At 34.8% G+C, this 25,480-nt stretch overlaps 1 protein-coding gene across 2 annotated transcripts in view; it reads left to right on the plus strand.

Annotated features, from left to right (window-relative positions):
• Positions 1 to 16,573, plus strand: part of RB1CC1 (RB1 inducible coiled-coil 1) — a 76,626-nt gene extending 60,053 nt beyond the window's left edge. The window contains exons 17-24 of one of the 2 annotated variants that reach the window (XM_074898961.1): positions 725 to 833; positions 954 to 1,194; positions 4,909 to 4,960; positions 6,348 to 6,395; positions 9,365 to 9,423; positions 11,205 to 11,341; positions 15,163 to 15,233; positions 15,588 to 16,573. In XM_074898961.1, the coding sequence (XP_074755062.1) occupies positions 725 to 833; positions 954 to 1,194; positions 4,909 to 4,960; positions 6,348 to 6,395; positions 9,365 to 9,423; positions 11,205 to 11,341; positions 15,163 to 15,233; positions 15,588 to 15,665 (795 nt within the window). In that variant the 3' untranslated portion in view covers positions 15,666 to 16,573. The remainder of the gene's footprint in view (positions 1 to 724; positions 834 to 953; positions 1,195 to 4,908; positions 4,961 to 6,347; positions 6,396 to 9,364; positions 9,424 to 11,204; positions 11,342 to 15,162; positions 15,234 to 15,587) is intronic. The other variant, XM_074898962.1, reaches the window with a different exon arrangement.
• The last annotated feature ends 8,907 nt before the right edge of the window (positions 16,574 to 25,480 follow it).

Genomic DNA, 25,480 nt, shown 5'->3' on the forward strand with positions numbered 1-25,480 from the left:
CCATTTTTATAGATGGCTGTTAGTAATTTTTGTCTGTCTCCTCAGCATAACCTTATGAGTAGAAGGGGTGAGGGCATAATGATTAGTATGAGGATTGAAAAGCAGAAAGATTTGTCAGACTGATACTGAAGGATATGCTATCCTCTTTTATGTTCAGTTGTTCAAGCTATTAGCCAGGATTCCTGTATTATTTATGCATTAAGTAATTGTTCACTGAGGAATTAATGCATGACTCAAAATGTATTTTTAATTCAGATTCTAGTATATTATTCTAGTTTAATAATGTTATTTTTCTTTTTCATTACATGTAACATATCTTGATGCAGTGCAGCTTTGTCTCAATCCTTAGAGTAATTGTTTTTAATATAAAATGTGCAACTGTCATCCATTAACTGGAATATAAAGTACTGTGTCTAAAAAAATGGCAGCTTACAAATACTGTTTTTTGATGATTTCTTTATAATTATACTACATGTGTATATAGGGCTTGGGGGAAGCAGAGGGATACAAATTTTAAATTTTTAGAGAAACTTCAAAAAAAATGTACAGATGTGTTATTGCTTCACCAAAGTAATACATAAACAATCTTCATTCCTTGTTTAATTATAATTTAGGAAACTGAAATGCGTGGTATCTTTTGTACTTTTTTTGTTCTAGTGATGTATTTTGCATTATGTTTATACAGTACTTTTCTTATTTCAATAATACTTTTTTCTGTTTTCAGACCAACTTTAACACTGTTCTGGCAAGAGAGAAAATGAAAAAAGAAAACATAATTAATGACCTTAGTGACAAATTAAAAGTGCTTACACAACAGCAGGAAAAGGATAAGGGTAAGCAATGTTTTGAAGAAGTGTTCATCTTTTCTAATTGGAAAATTCCATTCACTAAAGATTGCTTTTGATCCTTATTGCTGCTGTTAGTAAAAGAATTTTTATTTATTTTTGTCATAGATTTGATTGAAACACTTTCTGAAGATCGAGCTCGCTTACTTGAAGAGAAGAAAAAGCTTGAAGAAGAAGTTAATAAACTGAAAAGTAGTAATTTTTCTCCATCAACCTACTCAGCAGCAGCTTCAGAAGCTTGTGGAGCCTGCGCAGCTGATATTCCCACTGACACAGACAGATTGGTTTCTGACATTGCAGCTGAAGGGAGAATGGACTCCACGATGGAAACCAGTATGATGGCTGTGCAGTAAGTATGAGGCATTGTAGCCAAAATAAACAAAACATGCTCTCATTCTTTAAATGTGTACTGTTGGATGTTGTGAAGTTAAAATGATCATGTTTAACACTCCTTTTCCCTTTGATGTTCTTATTCTTTTAAATGTATGTGTACAATTGTGATGTCACAATCATCAGAAATGTGCGATTTTTTGGTAACTTAAGTATGCAACATAAAGCTGAAACTTGGCCCCACAATTATAAGATGAAAAAATAGACCTGAGTATATCAAATGTAAGTCAAACAGGAGAAGAACAGTTGTAATGGTGAAAGAGCTGGGTGGCTGCATGTTATTGGCGTATCTTCTGAACAGTGCCTGGCTCTTATTTAAAAACAAAAAAACTTTATAATTGTTAGTGTACTTGCCTGCTGTAAGATAGCAAAATAACATTCCTTGATAAAGAGGAAGGGGTGATAGGTATGCTTGGTAGAAATTAGGCTGAATTCTAAGGGTTCCAAACAAGTAATGGGACTCAGGCTGATTAAGTGGCCTTGATGGATTGATATATTGTATTATTGGACAGAAGGACAGGTATTCAGCATCCCTTTGTTTGTATAACTTCTGAATAATCAGTACTGCCAGCTGTGATGTACTGCTAAGGCAGGGATGGAACTGGGAAAAAAATGCAATGATTTAAACCTGTACTGGAGGAGAACAGCTAGGGCAAGCAACTTAAGTACTTCAAACTAAACTTGTTGTTTAAAATTGGTTCTGTGTTTGGAACTGGTTGATAATCTGGATTTACAACAGATTCAAATAACATACTGATATTGCATGCATTTAACTGTTTTATCACGGTTTTTTTACGGAGGTTTAATTAAGCAGGGGCTACTTTGCAGGTAGGTGTCTAAAGCTGTGCTTGAAATACTGAGGTGATTATAAGAGATCAGAGGGAATTTCTGCAGGTTTTTGCATTCATCAACTTTGGCATATAACGCCTTGCCTAGTAATTTAAGAGTCTATTTGTAACGCTAGTGGACTGTGACCTGGTCTCAGTACATGACTATGAAGTTCTCTGAACTTAAATAATTCTGACTGGTACAAATTTGTCCTTTTGGTTGCTGTCAGGAGTCCAGCCTACTGCGGATGTATTTTCTGTTTTTTCAATACTGACTGCCATGAAAAGGTACATCAAGTTCAGAACCTTGACTGTCACTTTAAACATACCTAAAATATTTTTGTAAAGGTTTTTGAATAGTAAAGATTGTCTGTTGCTCCAGGAGAAGAAATCATGATGATGCATGCAAAAATCCTAAATTTGTTTCAATTTTGTGAACCATTTTTGTAAATTTCTCACAAATGTAGAATGTTAGGCTTAAAAATTGTCTTAAAGTGAGCATATTCTCTCATGTACTTTGATACACATATCATGTATCATTTTAATGTACACATGATACGTGTGCATTAAAACAGGACTCATCATTAGAAGATTCTCAGCTGGTAGGTTATTGCAGTATGAGAATTCATTCAGAATAGATTTACTGGGGGAGAGTTCAGGAAAAAAAGGTGAAAAAGTTCTGTCCAGGGCATTCCAATTGTGTTTTAATTCCATATAGAAATCAGGGAAAAAATTTTTTTAAATCTACAGTATGAGTATGTTTCTGTTATAGCAAGCTAAGAGAATTGAAATAGTCAACACTTAGTATTTTTTACTAATTAATGAGAACTGTTCTTCACGCTAATACTTCATATCTCCTTGTGGTAGAAGATTGCATTGTTTTAATTCTCTTATACTACGAATACTAATTTTAAGATCCTTTTCTACCGTGTCTAAAGAAATTGGATGCAAACTGGAAGGCACTTCTAAGTATTAGCAGTCACATAGAATGTTTTCTTTTATGTTTTTACACCTGCAGTAGTTTTTCTTAATCTTTTAATACATCAGTTATGATTGTCAGATTTCCTCTGTTCTCATCCTCCCATAGACTCCCATGATTTCTGAAGGTGGCATATATCACACGCTGCGTCATGTTACTCTGAATGAACAGCAAGCCTGCTTTGTTCTGTTTACCTCAGCGCAATGAGATGTTTTGGGAAGACAGATCTTGTCATCTTATTTTAAATAAAACAAAAGTTCATATGCTTGTATTTCTGAGGCTTCTCAAAGTATATCTGACTTATGCTTCAGAATAAGTACAGTGTAATGTAGTGTTCATTTGCATGGAAAAAATTTAGAATCCCAGATGAATTTAATTATATCCCTAATATGATTAAAAGTTTGTCTTTACTCATTAAGAACACTTACCTGAAGAAATTGGCTGCATCTTTAAATCACCCACTTGATACAACTTACAGATTTTCACTGTTGTTGAAAGGGAAGCAGAATAACTGACTGTAAGCTCTTGTTTGCTACCCTCTTACCTAGAATCTTTGTAGAAGACCATTAAGCAATTGCATTTTAGGCATTTTCTCACTTCTGTGCCACTACCTTTATGAACAATCCCAGAATATTTTTTCTTTCTCACAGAAGTAATGAACCTGGCTGGGGTTCACACAGGTAGAATGAGGTTTTGCCAGAGAAGCAAAAGCAGAATTGTTAGATATACTTACATTCACTTTAATCAGCATGCATAAACAACTGATGCTGCCTAACCCGGAATAATATACCCAGTGCATTAAATAACTGTGGAAGCAAGGATTAAAACAGTTGCTGCTTACGAAACTGAACTTGGACCAGTAATCAATAAAACACTGAAATACCCTATCTTTAGAAGGAGAAATATTTCTCAAAATTTCTTTCATTCTAGTCTGAACCTTTCAAGACAGATTTATAAAAAAACTTGAAAAGCTAAACTGAAGAACAAAAAATTTTGGCTCAATATACTAAAAGTTAGGTAATAAATAAGAAGGAATTATTACAGTTTTCTGTCGACTTGTTCCTATAACATAAGAGCTAAACAACCTTTTAACTGAAGTGATGATTAGCATGGCTTAATTATAATTCATTATTTCTAATTTGGTATCTTGCTTGGATTCATGTTTTGTCAGACTGGATGAATGGACTATACGTCCAAAATCATGTCCATTTTCTTTTCCCAACCAAATCAGTTTAGACTGCAGAATACATTGTTTCTTCCTTATTAACCTGCCTTTAAAAATGTATTTTAATTGTATTGGGAATTACTCTCTGTATTCTTATGAAACTTCTTATTAGGCTGTTAACATTATCTTATTGTGCCCCAGTTCTCAGTTTATCTCACATATAAACAGGCAACTAGCAAGTTCACATTAGTGTGTCTCTAACAGAGAGTCTCAGGGCAGAGAGCCTTTAAACTACAAAGATTAGGAAAATAGGACATTGTAGAGCCGAATCATACTATCAAGAGTTAACTGCCAAAGCATTTGGAGCTGAATCTTTCATCTAATGTTTTGAAAATAATGGAAAATATGTAGAAATGGCCCCATGTAACTTTATAAACTAATCAGTGACTGAAACTTCACTTGTTACAATGAAGAAGCTCCTTGGGTTTAAAGTAAAAAAAAAAAAAAAAAAAATCCCCCCAAACCTGCCAGAAATGTTGACAGTCATTCTTAAGGTAGCTTTCTGTGCTGTTCCCTCTGTGTTAGCAAATGCATGGCACACATCACTGAGTGAAGATCGGGAGAGCAGGAAGAAGATAATTTTTGATCAGGAAAAAAATTTCATTTTTAACCTAGCCTTTTTTTTTTTTTCCCTTTCTTTAGTGAAAATGTCCATATGTCTGAAGAAAAACAGAGGATAATGTTATTGGAAAGAGTGAGTAGCTTGTGAGGTTAAGCATTACAACTAAGTACTTATAAATACGTATGTGTGAAGTTGTGCTGTGGTCAGTTGTATACCCTGATGCAATATAGTAACTGTAAGGCTTATAAATATTCTAGGGAATGGCTTTTCATTGTACTCTATTTAGATCAGTATAATTCGTTGAAGTAATTAAAAATAAATTTTTATTAATAAATATTTAATACCTTTGTACTTGGCCTTGTTTAAAGTTTGTTTATTCTGTTTATGTAGGCTTCAGTATGAATGAGTCAGGTGTAATAATTCACTAGGAGTGACAGGTCATTAGGGAATTCCTATAGCAAAAAAACCCCTGTTTTGATTACTTTTTCAAATTAAGGCATCCAGAGCAGCTGGACAGGAATTAAGAATTGATTTATCTGTTCCTTTTGGAAATGTGTAATTGCTCCTCTTAGGCTGCTATTCCTTAGATCATTTTAATTTTACTTGGGTGTATTATAATCTTCGCAATATTACATCAGTAAAAAGTGAAATAGCAGTTATGTGCTTAAAATTATAATTTTCTGAAGTAATTGTCATGTTCCTACAAGCTAGAATTGTAAGCTTACACATCATCCCCCCACTTATCTCAAATATATACCCTAAATTTTCACTTCTGTTACAACTTTTGTTTTCACGATAGGTTTCAATGTACAGTGAGTAACTGAACCTTTTTAATGAAATGAAAGTTGTTATTCTTTGTAAAAGCTATAATTAACCCTTTGTAGTTACACTGGAATATTTCACATTCTAGTAATTTTTAACTAACCGGTCATATCTCACTCCATTCCAAGTTGCCTTTTTTGCTTGCCTTTTCAAAGTTGACCTTAAAGGAAGAAAGAAAAAGAAAAAGAAAAAAAAAAAAAAAAATTTTAGTTTTCAGCTTTCTAGGATCACTTAGACTAAAATCTGTGATCAATTAGAGACCATGAATGTTTTCTGTTAATGGATTGTGGCATTGTATGATGCAAGTGGCTGGATGTTTCTGACTAGGAGCACTCACATGGTTTATTTTGTCATCTGCTTACAAAGGATTTGTCACAAGTAGAAGCTGTAAAAAAGTAACATATTACATTTCTTTTGTTGTTCTACCAGTGAAATGTTTTTTCTAACTTGAGAAGGATGAGTATGGAGCTAAGCATAGCTTAACAGGGTGGGTTTAATAGCACTATGGTAATTTCTAGACTTCAAATTTTTTTTACATGTCTTTGCTCAAAAGATGTTTTGATACTGTTTTAAAACTGAAGACTGTAATAAATATGTATATTTTATAAGTAGGGTGGCTCTGGTCATACTAAAACTTTTAAAAAAATGTTTATACTGTATAAGTTGTATTAGTTAATGAGATAAGATTTTCTTTCAGACCTTGCAGTTGAAAGAAGAGGAAAATAAGAGATTAAATCAAAGATTGGTAAGTATTTATGCAATGGGTCTTTTAACTCTTACAAAAAAAATAAGAAAAACTTACTAATGTTAAGTTTGTTAAAATCTAAAAATGTGGGTTTTATTAATATCAAAAAGGTCTTAAGGCAAGTGGCAAATGGGTAACCCGATAACCTTTCAGAGGTACCTCAATTTAGCAGTCTTCTCATGGAAAAGATTTACAGGACTGGAGAGAAAAAGACTTCTTCCAAAAGAATGCAGACCATCCAGGCTTGGGGTAGGAAGAGTTAATTTCAGTGGTGCCATGGCTTAGTCTTTCAAGAACAGTAGATTGAAGGCCAGTTTACAAGAATGTAAATATGCCTGTACGTTAAGCATAATTAGGAGTGTTAGAAATAACTTTGAGATTGTTTCTGGAAAACTGCACCTGTCATTTTTGTAAGGTTCTGCCTAGCAACTGGAAATACAAACAGCCATTGTCTTAAACATTCAAAAAATAGTCAATACCTATGGAAGGAAAAAGAATGTAGTGACAGAGTTCCCTTGATTCCTGTGCTGTGAATCCTTCTTTTATTTATCCACAGTTTATCCTTGCTAGCAGGTCACAACCTTAAGTCTTAAAAAAAATTATTGTGTGTATGGCTAACAGACACATCCTTTCGTAGTTTATTGGTTGGACTGGCCATGGAGATCTCACTTTAAGTGACGGGTGCTATCAGTTCCTAGCAAACTCCTAGATATCTGTGCAGTTGCAAGTTACATTTCATAGCAGAAGTGTCTGATAGTTTTCTCCAGTAGGAGCTGCCATTTTTCTGTCTGGGATAGGATTAGAATTTACTGTATAATTTGCTCTTGCTGCATACTCAGGTATGAAATTGCAAATTTTTTTCACACACTTTCCATTCCACATTAAAACCTGTACCTAATAACCATGCAAAAGAAAGGATTCTAAGACATCTGAAAGCATATTTTTGTGAAGGGATTTTTTAATTCAGAATGTCAATGAAGTGCGCAAAAAGTATTTCAGTGTAGTTTGACCAGTGTGTTCTGAGTTTTATTGTAAAGTCTTCTAAACATCTTTGCAGATTTTCTGAATTAAATTCTTGATCTCTTGTCATGTCAGTAAAATTAAATTGAAGAAAACATGGTGTTGTACAAGACAAACACAAAATTCTTTTTGTTGTTATGGTTAATACCAAGCTGTATAGGAGAAATTGGTAGCTCATTGGTGTCTAAAGCAATTCAAAATTGGTTTCTAAATGGACATAGGAACATAATATATTTTCAGTTCCTTACTTATAAATTGGTTATTTCATAGGTAAATTATTTTTATTTCTTGTCTCTTCAGACTTCTTTCTCCCCCACTCCTTCCCAATACACTTCTAAAACTGAAATATACATCAACACTTAAATATCAGTATTTATTTCTATTGAGCTACTTCATATAAGGAACCCAGTAAAACTTTCTTTGAGTTTTAATGGAAATATTCTTAACATTCCAATTTGTTCTGTTTTTCTTAAAATTAGAAATTAATGAAAAGTACAGAAACCAAGCTAGTTTGCATTTTAATTTAACAGTTTTAAAAAAAAAAATGAAAAAAATTTTGGTCTTAACATCTGAAGAGAACTCTAAAATGCTTTTGCGAACACAATCTAAGCAAATTACATGCATTTGACAACTTGCATGTTAGCTGCAACTTTTTCAGGAAATTAAAGTAAAATGTGAATAAGTCAAAGAAATCTAGTTTCTAACCGAAAAAAAAAAAAAAAAATCTCAAGTTGGACACCATAAAGAAAGCTACTGAAATTGTTATCAGAAGTTGAGAGCTTTTTGTGTTGTATGAGACTCAGTTTGGACTCATTTTCTGAAGAAATAAAGAAAACAAGCTGTGAATAGGCTTCAAGCTCATATTAAGACAGGCTGATACTGTTTTCAGGAAACTGGAGGAGGGGGAGACTGACAGTAGGAAATATGCTGTAGGTAACAATATTTCAGTTACAGCTGAAAAATCATGTGCTAAACTTCAAGTATGAGTAATCTAGATTTGAACAGCATGCATAAATGGACCAGGAAGTAGGAACGTATGGAAAAACTGCAAGTCAGAGTTTCTCCAGGGCAATTATTGTTTTCTGTAAGGAAGTTACCAAAGGGTAATGAAATGTATACGTTTACATCAGATCAGCCTCTCTATCTACTTGTCTGTAGGTGGGCTATGTATCCCTTTGTAGATATGAAGTAGCATTACCCATTTTCATTTCTTATCACACTTACTGTAGAAAGTGTATGTACTTACATTCATTTTTAGATCTAGTTTATCCTGTTGAAGTTGATTCATGTGTCAGTATTAATTAATTTTAAACAACTCAAGACGAAAATCATGCATATAGTAAATAAGAATTATATAATTTGTTTGGTCTTAATAAATTTTACTCCAGTTTTATTCCAGGGAATGCTGTTCTGTCTATCATAGTAAACTTTAGATTATGTGACAGTCCTTAGTAAAACTGAGAGATCATATTGAGTTCAACATCCAGAGTTTAATTTTAATAAACATATTTAACCTACCATCAGCCTTTTTCAGAATGCCAGTGACTTCTGTGTTAGAGTGCACAGATGTATCATGGGTCTTGTATATTATCAGAACAAATCTTCGCTGGCACTCATGTGGAAAGCACTTCTCAGTTTAAATAATGAGGGGGAAGTTACTTATTTAAGGAAGTTCTTACATAAGTGACTTGTAGCTATGTGGAAAAAAAAACAACTGAACAAAACCAACAAAACAACCAAAACCAAACCACCAGAACCACAACCAAACAAACCTGCTACAGAAAAGGATGACAGAGAAGTATGCTGTCTTCTTGACTGAATGTAAGATCTACAAGAATAGGCACTTTTTGGGATCAATAATATATGATTTATCTTAACCATATAGTTACCTGCAATGTACATTTCATGATGGGTTGCCAATACTCTATAGCTTTTCTCTTTTCTTACAGATGTCCCAGAGCATGTCATCAGTATCCTCAAGACATTCTGAAAAAATAGCAATTAGAGAGTAAGTACATGTTAGTTTTCATACAAACAGATAGATATACCTTAAATAATAAGTATGTAGTTAAAGAAGGTCACAATTCTTCTGTTCTTGCTCTGTGGTGAAAAGATATACAGGTAATCTCTATAGTTTAGGTGTCAGTTACCAAACCACCCCATTGGGACATAAATTTTATAAACTCTTTTTTAAAATAAAAAAAGGCCTTTCTGAATTCTGTTTGTCAGCAGCTTTCTTGAGTTCTGTGCCTTTCTTTATAGAGTTCATAAGGATAATACCTAATGAGATTTCTAGAATCTTCCCAGAGCTTTCTTTTCAATTACTGTTTATCTGTAACCTTCTTGAAATCACGCTAAGAGAAATTGGGAGGAATTCTGTTCACTCAGAATATGCGTAGTGCTCCTTTATATTTCAAGATAAGTTTTACCTTCCTGGTCATCAAAATTTTTGGCTTAGTTTGACAGAATGCAGTTAAATTAACTCAAATATTTTATTAGATAGCAATCTTACCAGCTGCATGTAGAATTGTTGCTGGAAAAAGAAGTATTCTTGCAAAATATTAAAGCTTTGTCTGTAGCTTTCTGTTAAGTAATTTATCAGTCTGATATTGAGTAATATACAAAATCTTCTTCAAAAAAAACCCAACAGAGGTTATGCCTGTAATGTTTTCTGATTTACACCAAATGGCATTTTTATTGTAACAAGGTCAGTATGTGCAGAATCAGCTTTTTCTATAAGCATCTGAATATTCTGGCAACTCTCTTGGTAGTCTTTGAGGAAAATGTCATGAAAGAATTCATCTGTCCAGTAGAGATGTCTTTAAGTCTGTCTAGTCTGTCATCATAATCAGTCCAGGCAGAAGAACTTGGTGTATTGTTTATTTAATCTGAAAGTGAACTTTAAAGAAGATGAGCTAAATATCCTTCTAGATTTACCTATTTATCTCTATCTATGTATCTGCGGTCTCCTTTTATGGAGAAGAGTTTTCCACTTCCTTTGTCACTTCCTCTGCCATCCTCATAGTAGTAATATTTATTCTTAGAGCCCTCTCATGGTCTAATGCTTAATTTGTAGCTGGTTTAGACTTCATTTCATTAATGGGCAAATAATTTAATTTCAGCACACTTGCACTGTGAAACAGAAGTTGGAGACAGAAAAAGTTCTCTGAATTCTGTTACTGAAACTTGGCACGTGAACTGGGTGACTTCTTGTGTTATCCTGGCATCAGGAAGAAACAGATTTTTGAAATCTTTTATGTAAAGTCACCATGGTATTTCTTTTGCTTTTAACCCTTTGATCAAAGATGAACACTTCATCCCTTCTTTGTCCTGTGTGCTTAAAATTTTAAAACTGAATAGCTATATAAAAGTTTTGCTGTAGTTTTCAGTGTTCAAATTGACTTTAGTTCAAAAGTGTTTGTGAGCACAGTAACAGTGATCATTACCATAAGTATGGGTGAATAAAAATAATATAAAATTGAAACGTTAGTATTTTGTTAGGTACTTCTGTTTATATTTTAAAGGAAAACCATCAGTTCTTTTGAAAAAAATAATTCAAGCTGATAGGTGTAGAAGAAAATTTCAAAACCACTTTTTTAAAAGGTAGTTTTGTTGACTTCAGAAAACAAAATGTACTGAGTTGACATAAGCAGAAATGTCTGTACTGCTGTTCAGCTACGACTTAGTTTGTGCAATACTTGGGAAAAAATTGTAGTGTAATTAATGTAGTTATTAAATTCTGTGCTTTTTTTAGTGAAGTTCTTTGATTTTTATTTTTTTCTTTTCCAGTTTTCAGGTTGGCGATTTAGTTCTCATAATCTTGGACGAAAGGCATGACAACTATGTATTGTTTACTGTTAGTCCAACCTTGTATTTCTTGCACTCAGAATCTCTTGCTGCACTGGATCTCAAACCAGGTGAGTGTGGTAAGTGTCATATTACTTTCAATTATTACTTTCTCCTACAAATAACACTCTTAACTTTCTAACATTTAGTGACTTTATAAATATATATGTGATAAATATGAGAAGCCTGTAATACAGATGGCTATCAGCTATCTTTGTAGCTTTTGCTGTTTGTTTGCATAGAACCATAGAATGGTTTGGGTTGGAAGGGACTTTAAAGATCATCTAGTTCCAGCCCCCCTGCCATGGGCAGGGACATCTTCCACTAGACCAGATTGCTCAAAGCCCCGTCCAACCTGGCCTTGAACATTTCCAGGGAGGGAGCAGCCACAGCTTCTCTGGGCAACCTGTTCCAGTGTCTCACCACCCTCACAGTAAAGCATTTCTTATATCTAATTTAAATCTACCCTCTTTCAGTTTGTTCTGTCACTCCATCCCTTATAAAAAGTCCCTTCCCATCTTTCTTGTAGGCCCCCTTTAGGTACTGGAAGTTTGCTGTAAGGTCTCCCTGGAGCCTTCTTGTCTCCAGGTTGAACAACCCCGATTCTTTCAGCCTGTCTTCATAGGGAAGGTGCTCCAGCCCCCTGATCATCTTTGTGGCCCTCCTGTGGACCAGCTCAAGCAGGTCCATTTCTTTCTTCTTTTGGGGGCCCCAGAGCTGGACACAGTATTCCCAGGTGGGGTCTCACAAGAGCAGAGTAGAGGGGTAGAATCCCCTCTCTTGACCTGCTGGCCACACTTCTCTTGATGCAGCCCAGGATACAGCTGGCTTTCTGGGCTGTGACTGCACATTGCTGGCTCACAGTCAGTTTTCCATCCACCAGTACCCTCAAGTTGTCCTCCTCAGGGCTGCTCTAAGCCCACTCATCCCCCAGCCTGTATTTCTGCCTGGAGTTGCCCCAACCCAGGTGCAGAACCTTGCCCTTGGCCTTGTTGGACTTCATGAGGTTTGCATGGGCCCACCTCTCCAGCTGGTCATGGTCCCTCTGGATGGCATCCTTTCACTCCACTGTGTTGACTGCACCACGCAGCTTGATGCTAAACATTTTTCAAGGCAGAACATTTTAAATAAAAAATTTGTATAGATGTTAACATCTTGGAAAAATAGGGGAAAATATCTGCATTTTCAGAGAAAGTCTTAGAAAAAGAGGGAAGATACCAATTTTGTACATACACTGCACGCACAAAGTATGCTAACATGTCCATAGGGTTAAACGTTCCCATCAGGCTGCTTAGCTATTCGGTAGCATGAATAATAATGTATAATTCTCTAGGTCTTGGGCCTCTTTTTCATGTGGATTTATGTTTTCAATGTCTTTTTTGATGAGGAAAGAAAATACAAGACTCAACATTTCTGTCAAACCTGCATTCTCTGTTCCTATTTTTTAATACCTGATTTTATGATGTTCTTTGAAGGTTGTCTTTGGATAAAATTTGTTTTCTCTGTAGCACATCTTCTGCAAAGTGACTGGAATTATGAACCCAAGTACATGTCTGAAATAAGAAAATACAGACCACAGTATATGGCAATTTGCAAGCAATGATTTTTGCTGATAAAGTTTTTGCACCCAATTTAAATGGTGTTTAGAAGGACTGATAATTTTTCAGATAACAGTTTCTGTAAGTTTTGCTTATGTCCAGGTTGATGGCGCATTTGCATTTTTCATCCCTTAATCTTCAGGTTTTTCACTGACTGTTTTTGGCAGCTATATAAACTTAGTTAAATTGAAGTATTATTTTTTTTAAATGAGGAGAAATAACAATATTTTGCACTAAACAATGTGCTATACAAAATAGATCCATGTAAACATCTTTAAACTGTCACATGTAGTTTTTGCAAACCAACCCATGTACCCAACTTGGCAGAAATGTCTGAGTACATGCATCAAAAGAAAATTTTGTATTAATTCTTATTTATCAGTTGAAGTTTCTATATGTTATTGCATGTCAGAAGCTGTCAACTTATTTTCAGTGAGCAGACTCGTGGATTTCGGTTATGATGAAATATGATAGCTCTTAAATAATTGTGTAGTCTACAGAAGACCACCAAGCTGTAACTGAATTCTTAGACTGCTGAAGGATCTGTACCATGTGTGTTTTGACAAATGTACAGGAAGAACTCCCCTCTTACAGATGTAACACATTCTGAACTATGGCATTAGTAGTGCGTACATAACTATGTGAAAAATGATTGAAGTTCTTACTGTTGGTTTACATATATAAGTTAAAAGCCCTGTCAGTTTGTATATTACTCTGAGTACACAATTCACTGACCTGTCTGCTTTCAAATGGATTTGGCTTGCTCCATTCCTTATCAAAGGAAGGAATTCTCAAATTTGAGAAGACTGCACATAAAAACAACGTGGGCTTACCATTTGCTTTAGGAGCACATTTGTCTCTTGCTCAGTACTTCAGGAAACCATGTCTTGATTCTGTTTCTGCATCAAGGAAGTGAGAAAAATGAAACCCAGAACACTTTTATTGTTTGTGATAAATTAAAATTGGTGTGGACCTAGGTACTGCAAGTTATTGTTTTAAGGGCTGCCAAAATATTGCATCTAAATCTGGCCTTTTATACTAATGTGTACATATCAAGTTAATAATTCTGTATAGATCCACTTACAGTCTTGTCAGGAATGTAGGCTGTTACAGGTTGTCTCTGTGTACATTAAGAGCACTTAGAATGCTATGACAACACTGAAATTGGTTGAGGACTGCATGGTTTCTGTGTTGTCCCTTATCTTCGGGATACAGAAGTTTTCATCCGCAAACGTAAGGAGAAAAACCCTGCCTCTTTCTATCTTTGTTAGATCAATGAAGTCTGTCAGCCAAGCAAATTTAAAAACAAACTAAGGGTTTTTTGTAATTTAAATGTTAGTTGTAGAGCGTTCATGCCAGATGTGAATATTTTGTGCTGATTTGTAGGAGTGTGGAGTAGACAGAATCTGTTCCATTGTCAATAGCCAGATTAAACTTGAAGGGTAAGATTAAAATTTCAAACTCTGGTTCTTGAGTGACTCATGTTCTAGTCACTAGATACTGTATCTCATAAATAGTCATGCTTAGAAAAGCACTGATTTTAGTATTATGCAGAGCATATGTGAGCTGTTCCTTCTGTCTGTTTTGAAGTTTTCTTCATGGCATGATTAGTGATAGTTAGAAAAGAGTAAAGCAAGTAAAATAGGTATAATTTCTTGAAAAACAAGACCCATATGCATTTCCTTACTGTTACAGAAATGGCTACAAGCTGAAAGTTTATGCCCACTGTTGCTTTTTTGATCTGTCAGTTTATTATTGAGTTTTTTTACTTTTCTGCTTTCTGGACAGTATCAGGTACTCTTAGAAGGCTGCAATCAAAACTAGCAGACTTCTATGACTTTAAAATGATTATTTATGAGTAACTAATTTCCATCACTAACACAGAGAAATAATGAAATGTTTCACTAAGGGCAGTAATAACAGCTGAGTACAGAAGACTTTCTATTCTTTGAAGTACTTCAAGAAATTCTTGTCTTAAATCAGACTAAAAGGTCAAGCTTGGTTGATGAGAGTAATTTAGAATCATTAAATCAATTTCAGTTTTGATTTGCTTTTGTGTTTTCTAATGTTAGCTTTTAAAACAAAAATTAAACTGAAAAAATCAATATTTTTTGTTTGAAAATGCCAATGACCTGACTTGATATCACACTTATTTAATTTTTGTTAATTTATTTTAAAAAGTTTTTTTAAGAATTGCTGCTATCAATGAAATAATTTTAGCAAATAGTCTTTAACCATATTGAATGTATTATCCCGTTACCTGTAGCTGACTATTTAAAATAATAAATATATTCTCTCTTTAGCTTCAGGTGCATCTAGGAGACCTTGGGTGCTAGGAAAAGTGATGGAGAAAGAATATTGCCAGGCAAAAAAGGTAAAGAAATACTAATGGAAAATCATCTGATAAAATTAATAGACAAGCAAATCATATCTAATGTTTGTAACAATTATTAAAAGTAGTCTCTGCATAATGAATGAGATTAAAATTGTCCCAGGTTCTCCCATTCCTGCTCCGGTTTTTATTCAGTGAATAGCAAGAGAAGGGGAACTGGAAAAAAGAGCACGTGAGCAGTGACAGGGGTAGTTGTGTCCATACTGCCCAGAACCTTGGCAGACTCCAAAGGGTCTTGTAAATGCTGAGGGGTGGGAATCAGTTTCTGCTTAAAAATATAAAAATAAGAGGAATAAACTCACATTTCTAATGTAATTGTTTTTTTTTTTTTTGTAGGCACAAAACAGATTTAAAGTTCCTTTGGGTACAAAATTCTACAGAGTGAAAGCAGTACCATGGAACAAGAAAGTATAACACAACAAAATTTTATTCATTCTGTCTTCATTCTTTTTTGACTTGTCCTTCAGTTCTCGTTCATCGCTCCAAATATGAGGCCATCTTTTTATACTGAGGTCATGTGACAAGATACGTCATTGATATACTGCTTTTACTTTTTAACTGGTCACATTTTAGAAACAAGAATTTCATCAAAAACTCTGGCCCTAACTGTTGCAGTTTTTTTACCCAGATAACTTTAGGAGTGTGGACCAAATGAGTTCATTTTCTCAAAGGGCAACCACATGAAACATGGTTTGTTGGCCATGTTAATTGCCTGTTAAATATACATTAGCTTGTATTTAGATGTTAAATGTTAGTTACCATTATTACCAGCATACGTCCTTTTGTGAAATCATTATCAAAGTACTTGCACTCTTTAACAGATTCTTTATATGTGTAAAATTCATCAGCTATTTAAAGAGGAGTGTTCATTGCATGCAGATAATCATATAATTTTTCTTCAACATGAGTTTGCCTCAGTAGATGAATAAAAATAACTACTGCAACTTGTTTCATTACATGAAAATGGTCTTTAATGTTAAAAAGAAACCTTGTAATTTGATAGACTGATTTTGAAAATCAGTCACAGTTAGATCTGCAATCTTCAAAAGCACTTTCGATGGATTGATCACAGAGATTCTGAAGGGAAGACACCTGTGCTGTTTGTTCAAAGTGAAGCACTTGTTCTTCCCAACAAAACAGAAATCTTGTATTAATCTATTTAGAAAAATCATATTGATGAAATTGTATTTCATGGTTGAGTTTCAGGAAAAAACTCATTGTACATTAACCATACAAGAGTCATTTAAGTAACAAACTATTGTAATTGTAAAAGACATGTAGAATTTTAAAACAATAAAGATTTGAAACTGTATGTGTTTGAAGTATTTGTGTGCCTTTTAAATACTATCTATAGTATTTATTTTTTGTTAATCTGTTGCAGCTTCTCTGATTCCTCCAACAGTTTCATTCAACATAAATACCTAAATTTTCTAGAATAGGCATTCAGGAGTTAGAAGAATTACCTTGTAACCATAAAAAAGAATTTAAGTAGACAGAAATTAATTTTGTCAGCTTATTAAATGGATAAATGATGTTTTTCAAAATAGCTATACTGGCTACATTTTAAAAATGTAGTTAATTTATTTTATGTTTTTTAATAACAGTATAAAAAGATGTACCATAAATGCATAAAAGTGAAATTCTGGATTCAACTATGAGCTTATGTCTAGGACTTAATCCATAGAGTTATTCAACTGTGATTTATCTTCAGAAGGTGTGGAGTGGAGGAGGAAGAGAGAGAGAGAAAAGATCACATGAAAATGTCAATGCTACTGCCCATATGTTGCAAATAATACTCCTCCAGACTAACCAGTCCACTTGGATACCCAGAAATTTCTGTATATGCTTTATTTATTTTGTTCCATAACAATTATAAGTTCAGATTTTTATGAAATGCATGGGCTTGTAATTGTATAACAGCTTTAATGAAATAAATGTAAGACAGTTGATCTCTTGAAAACAGAATATCATTTTGTCAAGTTGCATTCTTACCTGATTGTTGATGTACCGACTTTTTAAAATTACTTATCAAGAAAATGTGCCTTGTTCAAGAACAATATTACCATAGTTGAGTCTGATAAGTGTTGTGTATATATATATATAAATAACATAGATCTATAAAACAGGTTTAAAGCCCAAAAAATCAGGATGCAGTTCCTTTATCACTGAATTTTTGTCCTTCAACTAAATGGGAATTCAGTTCTGTCTGCAATTTGATGCAGTCTTTATTTAGTCAACTGAGTCACAAGTGGTTTAAGGTGCACATGTGGCACAGTTCATTCCTTCTAATATGCCAAGTGTTTACCCCACTGACAAAACTTTCCCAGGCTCAGATAATCTTTCTCTGCTGTGAATAGTACTTGTCTTTCAGGGACTAAGAAGCCATCAGGCTTTGCTAAGAGGCACAGAGTCCTTCCATTCCTGGGAGGACAGTTAATTCTCGAGTAGCTGCATATAGCAACACGCAATCCAGCACTCACAGTGTGAGACCCCACCCTTCTGTTATTAAGTCTACTTCAAAGATAGATACAAGGTTCCCCCAGAATTTCTTCATGGAAGAAAGGATGCCTTCGTCAAGTTACTCCAGATGGGATAAAACTGCAGATTTGGCGATGGCCCTACAGGAATGTCACCTACAAGCAGCACTCCTTTTGGGGCATACAAAATTAAAGTGATTTTTCTGATACTCTAATCTCATTGAGCACTAAGGCCTGTGCATCTTGCTGCTCAGTGGATGACATACCATGAAGTTCATCGAAGGTTCTGAGATGGTGTCCTGAATGCAGAAGTGAGGCGGGTCCAGAATGCCACACTGAGAAATAAAAACTCCCAAAAGTCAGAAATTCATCTTGGTCTATAAAAAACCCTGAGCTTTCTAGTCTCAGTTTATAGTTGCCCAGATTAAAAAATATATATGTATTTAAGCTTATATGTGGACAGTAGCAGTGATGATTTATGATGGTATGAAGGTTGGCTTGATTTCTAGCTGAAGATAGACAAAGGCGTGACTGATGTTTACATAACTCAGAAACACATGAGCAATATATGAAAGTGAAGTTGTGAAACACCTAAATAAATTGATTAAAATAAAGTACTGTAATGCAAACAGGGAAGAAAAAGTCCTTCCCTGCTGATATCTGCCACTTAAAAGAATACCAGGATGTATCTGTTATTGTTACATGACATTGTATTTTTAAAATATAAATAACCAGCAATGACTTTGGTTTTTAGGAATATTTGTCATGTGTTTCATTTTATAATCTTTATGTATATTTGAAATGGAAATGCTGTCAAACAAACTTCTAACACACTCAGTAATGATTCTGAACAGTCATTGAAAAAAATGTAGTTTACATACTTTTTGTATGTCACAACCTTACTAGTTCTTGAAACTATGCTTGTTATGCACCACCTATGTGTTTCATCTTGTTCCATAATAAAACTTTGTGTATTGATATGTAATTTGGATAAGGACCATATTCAGAGGAGATGAAGGAGGATAGAGGATAAATGCAATGATCTGAGATTTTGCTAATTCTTTTGTGCAGCTGCATGTTGGAAACTTAGTGAGTGCTGGAGAGGCCTCTTGCGCTGCTGGTAATACATGTTTATTCTGTAAGTCTGGCTTCAGACAAAGGCAGCTATATTTTTGAAGTGCAAGAAGGAACATGAATGGTAGAGAAAGCTGATTGAAAGCAAATGTTATCCTTCAGACTTAACACAAAAAGGATGTGATAATTTAAAGGTTGGGTGGTTTTTTTAGTGTTCTTGGAAGGCTGCATCCATTTGAATACTCAGAAGCACATAGCTCTTTGCAGTGCTCTGCAGTAGGTCTCAAGTCAGGAGCTTGTGCTGTTTAGAATTCTGTGGTTCATTTGAATCTAAACTGGTCCTACTCATAGACCATCTTAACACTTAAGTATACACTTTTCCCTAAATGCACTTGTCATTACATATGTTGCATAGCAGCACTGGAAAGTCTGCCCTTTGCAAATTTATTCTATGCATTTTTGCAGTGCAGGCTTCCTCGGTGACACAATAGTGCATCCTTTCTTGTTTTGTGGAGTTTTAGCTAGAAGCCAAATTGGCTGCAAACATAGCAAAAATTAAGTAGTATTTTGCAGTGCTTATTTATTCCTATAAATTTTCCATTAATAAATTGTAACATAGGGATTTATTTCTTAGTGCCAGATTGATAATTCTAGAAATGAAGCATTCACCATACAAGAACTTTTTTGCCTTTTCAAGCTACATTTGCCTATTAAGCTTCAATGAGCTATCTCAATACTTCATTTTAAGGTCACCGACATCTTTAGATCACTTTACAGGCCATTCCACAGTCCTAAACCAGTGACGATAAATTATTAAGGATAAACAGTTACTTCCTTTAGCACTCACTGTATTAACACTCACTCATATTAACAACATTCACATATAATAATGAGGAGCAGGGGAAAGTCTAGTCCCCAGACTCTAAATACTGGCTAAGAATTGAGTTGAATGTTGATGCGCTTAAGCAGTGTCAGACTCACAGAACAGGTGAGGTTGGAAGGGACCTCCCAAGGTTGTCTTTTCCAACCCCGTGCTCTGGCTGAGTTGCTGTGACTTTTTCACTAAAGGTCTTGAGTTTACAACTAACTTGGCAAACATCCAATTTAGTCATTTGTTCTGAAGCCTGGGTTGAAACTGATGGTATAATTTGAGTAATTTTTAAATTTTCCTCTCAAAAAAGTAATTAAGTAAATGCTAGCTTTTCACATGCTTTCACTATAATTTTTTTAAAAATTCTAAACACAAGAAATGTCACAGCTGCCAAATTATAATTTCTATGGTGACTCCCAGGAAACGCAACAAATTTTTGTTCTGTATAATAATTCTATTTCACACTTGTAGGAGAATGTTTTAAGACATGAATTTATGATATATTACTGCACTGCTGAAGAGTTGCTCCATATTTTTGTCTCAACTCTACAATGCTGATTGTGGGTGGCAGCTTTGCTCTTCTTTCTCTTAACTTGTTGGATATAAATTTGCGTTTTACCTATTTGTCTTAGAACTTTCTTAACAGGTGGTTTCCACTCACTGCATACTTTACTTTTTAGGCAAAATCACGAAATAGCAGATTTTTCTGTGGCAGGAGGATTGTTGCTAGTATTTCCTAATCAAGAATGTGTACCGTTTGCCAAAGGGTCCTAATGGCGAACCTTTGTCATCACATTAATAAATCCTGTTTCTGCTTCAGATCTCTACTTGAGATCTACCTATTCTGAATGCGTGGATATATGCTTGTGTACACACCTTTAACAAATACTAATACCTGCAGCCAAAGCTGCTATGTTTTGGTCCTGTTTACCCTTTCTGGGAGTATTAGAGGTCCAGAACAATTCAGAAAGTAATGCTTTGATTTTTTTTTTTTTTTTTTTTAAAGATTGGACTAGAACTGTGTGTTTATATAACCAAAACATTTCTGTTTTGTTAAGAGTTTAACATTTATGAGCTTACCCGTTCGGGTGTTATTGTAGGAAAAATATCAAGAACAAACAAGTAGAATAGTCTAAAGATCCTGGATACTTAAGGAGTAGAAGTCCATTTTAAGTAGCTTTGCGTTTCTAAGCCTGTATTAATTTAAGGAATTGTTAATGCATAATGTAATTGCAGGGGTGATCAGGAGACTGCTGAGCTATGCCTCTCACAGGGTTCTGTTCATCATTAATTGGCTACCACGTCTCTTGTGAACAGTGAGATATATTTTTAGTACAATGGTTGAAATAGTAGGAAATGTTTATGATGAATACTAAACTTAGCAAAGAAGTTCCTGGTAACATAGAAAATGGATCATTTTTTAAACTTCAGAAGTGAGCTTTGTTTTGTGTAACTACTCTATACATAGACAAAATGTATTTCAATTGAAACCAACCCACTAAAATCAACTGTCTGCTGTTAAAAAGGTTGTAAGCTAGAAATAATCTTTCTTGGTACATACTAAACTTTCTTGCATTGGACTGAAGTAATTGGTCAGAGATTGTACCTTTAAAAGGTATAAAACAGCTAAGAAGTAAAATACTCTCTTAACTTTAAACCTTGTAATACTCATCATATTCATAATCCTTATATTTGTAGCTCATATGTGTAAGTAAACTTTTGCAAGCAGAAATAATTTGCCAGAAATATGATGCATGCAATTAAATACACTTCTGTCAACCTTCTAATACTAATACTGCTACAGAGTTTGCAAAAAACTTCCAAATTGACGGTAAAGTGTAAATACATATACAGTGTTGTATTTGATTTGTAGCTGGTCCAGAATAACAGATCTTTTGAACCTGTGTATAGGATAGCACAAGGGGTAATGGTTTTAAACTAAAAGAGGGTAGATTAGACTATATAGAAGAAAGTTTGTACAGTGAGGGTGGTGAAACACTGGAACAGGTTGCCCAGAGAGATGGTAGATGCCTCATCCCTGGAAACATTCAAGATGATGTTGAATGGGGCTCTGAGCAACCTGATCTAGTGGAAGATGTCCCTGTTCATTGCAGGGGGTTGGAACTAGATGGTCTTTAAGGTCCCTTCCAACCCAAACTATGATTGTATTTATGATAACGTTGCGTGTATATACTTGTGATGGCATATGCTTCAATTTCTGCAATGATTACATTTTTAAGCACTGAAAAATTAGGAAATGTCACTTTATGACTCCTTGTCAAACTGCTTTCATATGCATGAGGATGCACTTTTCAATTAGCTAATTAGGTGCTCTTTTCCTGCTCTTGTCTCTTCCACATCTGTTCTCACAGTTACACGTTAAAACTTGCCTTGAACATATGATTACATTCTTGTTCTTTTTATGATGACAATTTCCAAGCAGAATGTGCCTCTTGGGTAAGACATGAGAGTCTCCAGATTATCCACTTACTTTTGATGCCTGAAAACCAGGGTGACCAGTTTGAGATAGTTGGTATGCTATTTCAGAGCGTAGCAGTTTGTATCTCCACATACCATGCTCTCACAATTTATGCTCTCTCCATTATCTGAGAAACTACCATTACAAAGTAAAACAACGTGTGCAAAGGCACATAGTGCCAGAAGTAAAAATTGCAGCCTTGCATCTAGGCCTTGTTTGACACTTGCGATTCTCTTCTTGGATATCTCTGGAAACTGTATGTTGGTAGCCTGCATGGGTCTGTTCTTATTCTTTAAGCCAGTTTCCTGTATTGTGTGGTGTGTATCAAATCACATACCACTTATAGAATTTATCTTTGAGTAAGACCTAATACACACAATAAAAAAAGTCAAATTTTACAATGGTTGATTTAAGAAGTTGTAATTTATTTTCAGCTGAGTTTTGTAGGTTTCAATTTCTATCTAGAGGGACTTTCTACATTTTTCAGCTTTATATTAGACTGCTATAATGTGCATATTTGGAAAATAAAAGGAAGGAAAAATTAATCTCAGTGCTTCTCCATCTGCCAGATTACTACTTTCTTTCCTAATCTGCAAGTGTCATCTTGAACTTTCTGTCTTTCTGTGGATATCATTCCTTAGCAATCATCCTGAGACATTTTGTTAAACTTATGACCCAATAATGCGTAGGAAACAAGATGAGCTATGATTATATGGTGTCTTTTGTCTGTGATAATCTTTCTTTTTCTGTCTTTTTGTCTCACTTTACTCATTCCATCTCTTTAGTGAGTTTGGAAAGAGGAACTTAATTTTGACAACTTAAGTTCATTCTCTATATCCTTGTATGGTTGGATGAAGTAAATGCATTTGCTTTGTGTAGGTGAATCATATTTTCCATTGCACATATGTAATTTTAACCTATCTACTGGTGCTGAAGAATAATGCATGAGCTTTAATGCCCTGGTGCTGGAGCTGGTGGGTAAATCTGTAGTAGAAAGTTCTTTTTCAGAAAATCCCAACTGTTATGAACTTGTAATGTCTCCTAGAAGTACATCTAACGGTTAGGAAACTTCTTGTGAGCAGACATGCCACAGTGTAGCCTGGCATGGAGTCATCTGCTGTTAAGAGAATACACCTTGCTCTCAAACTTCTAGGCCATTGATTAAATAGCTTTCTCCAAGACGGTTCCACAGTTCGTTTCTTTTTCCTTAATTACAAAAATTAAACATCAAAACTGCAACACATTCTATGCAATAGAACAGCTGTTTAGTAGCCATCAATGGCACCAGTCTCTCTCCTACCTACAAAGCGTTCTTAAAACCAACTATTAAAATAGATACATTAACAAGCTATGAGAAGGAAGCAGTTAAAATGATTTTTTTCTCTCTCTCTATTAAACGTGTATTTTAAACTTTTCTGTCAAGTTATTTTTGTAATGTCGTGCTCCTTTAGCCATTAGGCAATGATTGGTTTTGTTTTTCTCAGACAACTGAAATCAATGGATCTGTTTTGCATCTTTTGTTTTAAACAGGCTACGTAGTGGTTTATTCTGCAGAAGCATCTTCAGGTGTCGCTGTATGTCAGCCTAGTTTAGGTAATTCTGTTGTAATTTCACTGGCAATCAAATTTTGAGGAAAAAATGAACATTTTAAAGATAATACTGTCTATATGGTAATTCTTCAAACAGATGCATCTGTCCTTGCTTCCTATGACAGATACAGAAAATGAAATTGTAAACCTATTCAGGTGTTCAGCACATAATTTGACTGTTTTTTTGCCAGCTTTATAGAAATTTTTGTTCAAGCATCCTCAGTGTCGATAAAGAGAACCAAAGCTATGCTAATAAATATTATTTTTATTGTAAGGAAAAAAAATTGTAAAATACATCTTGTACTTTTAAGCAGAATCTAAATAAGAAAGAAATCTTATGATGAGGCTGTTCAGTCATTGCCCAGTAGATGTTCTTGGAAATCAGATTTAAAAGATGAGAAAAATTGACATATCTGCTATGTTGTACTAATGGCTACATTCCTCTTCTGCTGAGCTTTACATGTTGACCAGTGTGAGAAGAGTATTCTTAGGAGCTTATGATTACCATCTTCACCGGTACTGAGAAATTAATTAGAAATTTTTAAAATTAATTTTTGCAGCCTAAAGAACAGAGAGCTTTAGTTGAGAGCTTGAACCCACATGTGCTGAGTGCAGGAACTCAATGACCAGTGGGGAGAAATTTATGCCAGATCAAAAAAGGAAAAGTGGGGGAAAAAATGGCAATCCTTTTGCTTTCTACTTGTCATAAAATTTATACCATCTTCCATAAATACTTTTCACCTGCTTTTCATATTTTCAGTTTTTTCCGTATTTGTTATATTTAACCTGTTCAATTATTTCCCTGGGTTGATGGGATTTTTATTTTTTCCATGGGGGATTTCTGCAGAAGTTGAATCACTTTGCTACATTCTGGATGCTATTTTCCTTCCTGGCCATACCTTGTCATCTTCAGTAAATATGGTGTCAGCCTCACTGCACGCACTGTTTATACTTGTGATTCTCTTGCTGAATTTACAGGTGGGAAATTAATGGCAGCACTGCTTTGCTGTAGACTAAGTGCATTGTTTTCAGGCTGGGTTGTAACAGTTGTAATGGAAAGCCCCAGCATAATGGTCTCAGTTCTCCAGCTGCTTCCTGCTAGTTTTATAGTGTATTTGCTTTCTTCATCAATGGTACCTCGTGCACATTCCAGGGGAGTGATGCACCCACCATTTATGGCCAGTTCTGCTGCCCGGGTGACTTGTTTGATGTGTTTTCACAGCAGGTTATTAGTCAGATGTTGAGGTTGCCAGGTTCATACCGTAATTACTATCCCATTGCTTGCATTAGCGTTGTGGTGAATATTTGTTTCTAACAAAATGCTCTTTTCCCATATGATGCTTTAACACTATGACCTTCTTAAAAAATCATACTTTGTGAGTTCTGGAGTTGGTTTGTTTCCATATTACAAGCCCTATCCCTGTTGTAAACTCTGTGAAGGTGATGGAGGCAGTTTAAAGGAGCAAAGGAGGAGTGGATGTTTGAACACGTGCTGAGGATCAGTAGACCGTGGTGAGACCAGAGCTCGGACTCTGACAGCCTGTGGCTACTCGTTACACAAAATCAATGAGTAGATTCTTTAGGATGTTGGTTTGTCTGGTGCCTTTCCTTGTATTGAGCTAGGATGCTGTGGCTGCGTTGACCCCTGGATGTAGGTGTGAGGAAGAGGAGGACAGTGCGAGGCTGAAAAAGCCCTGCCATTAAGCTTCCTGTGATTCTTCTTAACATAAATCCCAGGA

Source organism: Athene noctua, chromosome 2, assembly GCF_965140245.1.
Source record: "Athene noctua chromosome 2, bAthNoc1.hap1.1, whole genome shotgun sequence".
NCBI lineage: Eukaryota > Metazoa > Chordata > Aves > Strigiformes > Strigidae > Athene > Athene noctua.